At 39.0% G+C, this 6,468-nt stretch overlaps 2 protein-coding genes across 3 annotated transcripts in view; both read right to left on the reverse strand.

Moving 5' to 3' along the window:
- The window catches only part of ak7b (adenylate kinase 7b), an 11,025-nt gene extending 8,804 nt beyond the window's left edge, over positions 1 to 2,221 (reverse strand). The window contains exons 1-6 of the mRNA XM_035674768.1: positions 2,087 to 2,221; positions 1,732 to 1,914; positions 1,548 to 1,656; positions 1,025 to 1,119; positions 529 to 633; positions 359 to 442 (exon numbers count right to left, since the gene is read on the reverse strand). Of these exons, the coding sequence (XP_035530661.1) occupies positions 359 to 442; positions 529 to 633; positions 1,025 to 1,119; positions 1,548 to 1,656; positions 1,732 to 1,914; positions 2,087 to 2,164 (654 nt within the window). The 5' untranslated portion in view covers positions 2,165 to 2,221. The remainder of the gene's footprint in view (positions 1 to 358; positions 443 to 528; positions 634 to 1,024; positions 1,120 to 1,547; positions 1,657 to 1,731; positions 1,915 to 2,086) is intronic.
- A 380-nt stretch (positions 2,222 to 2,601) lies between these two features.
- galcb (galactosylceramidase b) overlaps positions 2,602 to 6,468 on the reverse strand; it is a 17,004-nt gene continuing 13,137 nt past the window's right edge. For both annotated transcript variants that reach the window (XM_035674598.1, XM_035674597.1), the window contains exons 11-17: positions 6,004 to 6,093; positions 5,827 to 5,916; positions 5,605 to 5,749; positions 5,033 to 5,213; positions 4,620 to 4,783; positions 4,428 to 4,504; positions 2,602 to 3,077 (exon numbers count right to left, since the gene is read on the reverse strand). In XM_035674598.1, the coding sequence (XP_035530491.1) occupies positions 2,934 to 3,077; positions 4,428 to 4,504; positions 4,620 to 4,783; positions 5,033 to 5,213; positions 5,605 to 5,749; positions 5,827 to 5,916; positions 6,004 to 6,093 (891 nt within the window). In that variant the 3' untranslated portion in view covers positions 2,602 to 2,933. The remainder of the gene's footprint in view (positions 3,078 to 4,427; positions 4,505 to 4,619; positions 4,784 to 5,032; positions 5,214 to 5,604; positions 5,750 to 5,826; positions 5,917 to 6,003; positions 6,094 to 6,468) is intronic.

The raw sequence follows: 6,468 nt of genomic DNA on the forward strand, positions 1-6,468 counted from the left end.
ATTATACAATTCTAAATAAACTTCTGCGAGAACTGAGAGAAGTTGTTTGTCTTATGTCCTGAAGATAATTTTGATACACGACACAACCATCTTCAAAATGTGGTTGTCTTTTCACCATCGATTAGCCTAGCATATAGCATATCTACGTACAAACAAACAGCAACACTGGCAGCTACATGGAAGAGAAAGCTGTAAAACATATATGTCTACACTTAACAGTTAACACTCATGAAAATGAACACTATGACAAAATTACATTTTTGTAATTTTAGTGATAGAGATGTATGTATACTGGGGAAATAAAAATGGATCTTGCTGGCAGTCAAAGCAGCTATCTACAGCAGTTTTCAAACCTCACCTTGAAAAAGAAGTGGAAGGTCTGCTCTCCCATCCCATACTGAAGTCCCGACGCCACCACGTATGTTGAGAACAACTTCATGTTCTAAAAGCAACAACCATGTGACAGGGTTATAGAATGAATGTGTCTCCTGTGTGAAATGTAACAATTAAGTTGAATTTGAAACTAACAGTTTTGCCCATTTTGGCCACCCTCTTCTCCAGGTCAATGTGTTGTTTGAAGTTGGGATGTGCTTTCCTTCTCCAGAAAATCTCATCAGTGAAAGGATCATCATCCTGTTATAACATAACATAAATCTGAAATGGCCAGGGTTGGTGAGCAAACAGACCTGGAACACTTACAAATAAACACTCATTTATTTGGTTTACTGTAATAAATAAGTGACATATATTGTTAGATATATGATGTAGTTACTGAAAAGGCAATTACTGTTTACAGATTACTCAGATGTATGAAGTTGTATCAGAATATTATTGACAGAAAATAAAGAAAATCATTTTACTTAAACATTTTGAAAACTGATTTTTAAAATACAAACTTTTTCTAGAGTGAGGAATCAGATTTTTAACATATTTTGGTTATGTGGCTGTTGGTCAGAAAAATAGATCCATGTTACACAAATAAATAACACGAGGCTGGCCAGAAGCACTGTATGTGTCTGCTTACAGGATCCACTGACTTGCTGCAAGCCCAGGTCATCACCGTGGAGACGAGGATGAACATCTTCGGTTTAGAAAAATGGCTCATTTCATTGTGGAGGGCTACAAAGAAAACACAAGTCATTAGTTATGGTGTCATTACATCTAATTATTGTTTACCACTGCAATCATTTTCAGGTTTTGCTCATGTGTTGCCTGCTGACAATCTGTTATCATTTTTATTTCCTTTACAGTTCATAAAGTACAAGCAGAGCTACGCAAAAATCCATTGACATTTTTCAAATTGGTTAAAATATGAGGTACAAAAAGAGTTAAAGCAGTATTACACTCAGAAAGACCAATACTACCTGAATGAATCTTATCATCAATATCATAATATTCATTTCTGACAGGGAGGAATATTAAACACTGTGTTCCATACTGTCAGTATTTTGAGATACTAAGTGATTACTCTGAGAAAGTTTCTCATTATAATGACTTTAATCATCTTTATTTCACCGTCACATGCGGGACAGCCATCAACTGCTTACCTGAAACAGCCCAGGAGGCTTCTTCTACCTGATCGGCATGCTGGGTAATGTTGTAAATAACAACATCACAACTCATCAGTTTTGCAAGTAGCTCCTCCCTGTTCAGTTTCTGGCACACAAACAAGAAATATGAGACATCAGACAATGTGTGCTAGTGGACGGTTCTGAATGATGAAGCACTCACTGAATACTCGTCCACCACATATGCAGCTCTGCCCTCGTCAGCTTCCTCAGAAACAGTTCCAACAACGTGAAAAGCTCCTTCTCCGCTCTGCTTTGAACCCACTCTTCCCTCCTCCTCCTCTTCCTCAGTCTCCGTCTCTCCTTCAGCATCAACAGGCGCTCCGAACGCACATTGTGAAAGGAACTGCGACACAGGGAGACGCAAACGTTAACTAACTAATGTTAGTGACTAACGTTAAAGCTGTCCTTAACCTTCCTTATGGCGTGTGCTGCAGTAGCTCAACGTCCTGCTCAATAGCTGCTAGCTAGCAGCTCCACTAGCTTCATCCTGACGCTCCACCATTAAATATATTTACCTTGGCAATACATTTTGAAGCGTATGAGTCTACGTTGTTAATAAAAACTCTTTTAGGCGATTCTTTAAGTCTCTCCATTCTGGGCTCCGCCAGCCTGTCCACAGCTGGAAGTAAGTTAAGTGTTGTTGGTGTCCCGTTGCCATGGGGATGGCCCTCTCGCGCCTGCGACGCAAGCGTCTTCGCACGACGCAGGCGCGTGAAGTTGCAAGCTGTAAAACCAAAATAATGTGGTAGAAGAGGCTGACACATCTCAGTGCGAGTGGAACTGCATTACAGAGTTGGTTATAATTGTCTCTTATGGGTGACTGCTTTCACATTACATTTTATTTGATCCATTGTCAATTTAAAAATATAGTTAGTTGCAGCTTTAAAAGTAATTTTTAGAAATCACCTTCTCATACAAGTGCCTGGATCAGTAGGATGATTGTGAAACTATCCCTGCAGTTTTACATCTATCAATAGATGTAAAATAGACCATCTTTAACTATGACACTCTCAAAAAGATGAATAATAGCCACTGTTAGCACTTTTTATTTTATTTTTCATTTCAACCCATACAACACACATTGCTTTCTAATAATTAAACAATTTTATTTCCCAAAAACGTAAAAATCTCTTTATTCCATAAAAACCAGATCAAAATGCAAAATCATTTACAATATAATTATTGTATAGAACTTTCAAAGGTGCAGTGCTTTATGTTACATTATGTACCCTCTTGTTCCTTAATTCTTGTGTAAGACCTTTTCATAAAGAGAAAAAAAAAAATCACATCTATGGTGTTAAAATCAATGCTTTGATCAAGTCAATAAATTAATCATAATATTCACAGCACAGTGTACAATCCTTATCCTGCCACCACAGCAAAGTTATCAAACTGAGCCAGTTCAAATGAGCGTGTTCCTATGGCTGCCCAGCCGTTCTTTGGAGTCAGTACCACAGCGTTCTTCCACAGAGGGTATCCATTCAGCTGCCCCAAGGCGTACTGGCCCTGCAGGAGAGCGGCGGCACAGTGAGTCAGCAAATGCTTTGAGTATATCCGCATATTCACTTTATGAGATACAGTATGACTCTTTATAGACTTCCTCATCCTGAGTCAGTCACATGGGTGTGGCAGGTTCAGTTAGCATGTGATTACACTGTAACCATTAGCAGCCAATCACTGCAAGCCCATTCAGTTCATACAAAGCTCAGCAACCAGCAAAACCTGAGTCAATTTATGGAAACAATCTTGCTTATGTTTATGTGTCTTTACCTGTGGGACTTACAGTGTGATCTGACATGTACAACATGGCAACAGAAGTTTAATCAAGAAACATAAACTAAGATATTACCAAAATAAGGCTTCACTGGAACTTATGACTATTTTAATGATCAATTTATTTGTTCATTGTTTTCTTGAGAAAATGTGAAAAATATTGAAAAATGCCCATTTGAAATTCTGAGCCCAAGTTGACTTATTTTACTATCAAACAGCAAATATTCACATTACAGGAGCTGTTGATATGCTTTTTTGCTTAAAACAAAACATATCAACAAATCAATTAAAATGGTTACCTATTCAATCCCCTAATCAGTTCATAGACTATTCATGTGGTTCTAACAGTGCCACATTGTTTTGATTGGAAAGCACAGGTAGGTAATACCACCATCTACAACCCAGAGTGCACAGAGTTCCTGATAAACTATAATTTCCACCAAAAGCATGTTTGAGTCCAGGCTTTAAAGAATTTAAGTGATTCAACTGACCCCTTGTTAGTTCCACCCCTTTTTGTTCTGTGCACCAATAAGAACTGAGCAAGCCTCAGTCAGAACCTTGGTCAACTTCCTCCTCCACATTTTCAAGATGGTTAAAAGATAAACGTGACATATAAAGCCACCTCTTAAGTTACTCAATGTTATCAAATCCTTTAATAACTATTCATTTAAATTAGCTAGCTAGTTAGCCAGCCTTTTGCTAATATTACCAATAACATAATAATAAAAAACGGTCAGAATTAGCCAATCAGAGGCAGAGTAGGGCGGATCATGACTTCGCTTCCTGGGAAAAAAACATATTGCTGAAGGAAAAGGAGAAAGATGACCGAGGTTCTGAGCAAAAAAGGGGCCGGATTGCAGAAGGGTCAATTGAGGAGGTGATAAAGTAAAAAGGCCCCAATCTGAATTCTAATCTAATCTCATCAGCACTCATCACACTTGATTTGGTTGCAGTCAATCTCTCTAATCTTCAAGACGACAATCATTATTTCACTTTGCCAAAAGGACACGGTTTGAAAAGGACAAATAAATGAGTGTCAATATAAAACATTTCCAAACATTAAGACACAGAGTCTCAACTTACTTTCACAGTGAGTGATAAGGTGTGCCAACCATATGCTCGGGTACCAGACTGTCCCTCTGCAAGTACAGTCTGTCCAGCTGTTGACAAAAGCAGAGAACAAAACAGTCAAACACACATTGATAAGACAGTAATGACACCTACCCAACCCGGTACAATGTTTTTAATAATGAAGCAGAGGGTGATAGTACTGACCGAGATCATTGGTAACTTTGTATGTGCCATCTGTAAACACCCAGAAGAAGACTCCTTTAGCGCTGCGGATTGACTGGCCACCTTTATCCACCCTGGCTGCTATGAAGACCCCACCGGTCTTAACGGTCTCCATGAAGACATCACATGTAACCGTCAGGTCGTGCCTGTAACGTAACAGTGTGATATTATGTTGGAGAAAAATCCTTCACAATACGAGGTTTTAGACCGTTAAAGCTGCAGTAGTTCACTTTTATAAAAATGTCATTACGAGGAACCAGAGGAACCTGATTTTTTCACAGATTATCTGTCTCATGTGCTACTGTCAGGATATAGGGAAAGTTTCAGCAAATATGACAAAAAGTTATTTTTTTTTTTTTAGCTTTAAGTTAGCATGTTTGCCAAGTTATATTCACCACTGGTAGTCTCCTAGGACGCTGATGGTCTGGTCGGCATCAGCTGCCCATGTGACGGGTCTCTCTGTCAGAACCTGTCGTAAGGTGAAGACGTGAGGTCCAGGGTCAGTCAGGTTGATGTAGTACTCAAACACCCCTGTCTGGTCAGCAAAGTCCGGAGCCTCCGAGAAGGGGGGGTTTCCTACAGGAGGTCAAATACAGAGATATGGGAAGATGGATGGAGACTATTAAGACCTTTTTTTCCAATGATTCAAAAATACCAGGTCGCAGTACAGAAAATAAATCAGGAAGTCAGGAATTTTGAGAAAGCTTGTGCTTTGAATCAAATCATTTGTCTTGATATAACTGATTCTTTTCTTCTTTTTCTGAATTAACATTATGCATCTTTTCTACCTTACAATGAAATCATTTTGATGCTAAACTGATTTTGGGTGAATGGTGCCCCTGTCAGTCCCACTCTGTGCCCTGTACACCTGTTCTTGCTCTTCATCACTAGATGGCACTAAATCCTACACACCAAGAATTCAATGACCAAACAAAAATCATTTGGATTCTGTGCATGCTGTACTTACGGATGTCAAAGTTGTCCTTGTAGACTTTAGGGAAGCGGGCGGAAGGGGGTGGGTCTGGGTAACTTCCTTTCTGTCCTGTTGTAATCGTGGTTAACGTGTAAACTTCATCTTCAGCTAGGTTTAAGGTGAAGGATCCATCAACAAGCTGAAATAATCATCAACGTGTTAAAACTGTTGGTGCCACGATTTGTCGGAAGCATCTTTTCTAACTGCTTCTTTTACCTTCAGTGGAGTTAGTTTCTCAAAGAAGGAGGGCTTTTTTGTTTTGAAGTTAAACTGCGACTGCCACACTTGGAGTTCCTTGATGGAGGCCTACAAAAAATAAATAAGAATGGATAACAACAGTAAGTATCACTCACTAACTCTCAACGGTATGATGAAGACCTCAGAGAAACTTACAAAGGATCCCTGGAGCTGGAAAGTTGCATTCTGGGATGTCACATTGAAGGGAGGTAGTGGAGGTCTTATGCACACTGAGTGATCATGAGTCTGTAAAGGAAATGTAGAAAACAGACATTCATATATCTCAAGAGCAGTTTTAGAGTAACAGTGCAGTATATGTAACAACAGTAATAAAACAGCTGGAAACACAAGCTTCAAGCTTAACTTGAACACTGAAACCTAAAAACTAATCTTTGTTGTTTAATTGTCTGTACAGCTACATCCTTAAGACCTTCATAAGATCATTTCTAAACAAATATTTGAAATTACAGAGGCAGGGGATGAAACTACAGCAGCAGATTGCTGTCATACCAGAAAAACAGCAAAACCCATCAATGGCACGTTTCTTATAACAAGAAGGTTGTTATAAATGGTAAATGGACCTGTACTTGTATAGCGCCTTTCTAGTCTTCCACCACTCAA

This window comes from Morone saxatilis, unplaced genomic scaffold, assembly GCF_004916995.1.
Source record: "Morone saxatilis isolate NCDOM2014 unplaced genomic scaffold, NCSU_SB_2.0 Contig3, whole genome shotgun sequence".
Classification (NCBI taxonomy): domain Eukaryota; kingdom Metazoa; phylum Chordata; class Actinopteri; family Moronidae; genus Morone; species Morone saxatilis.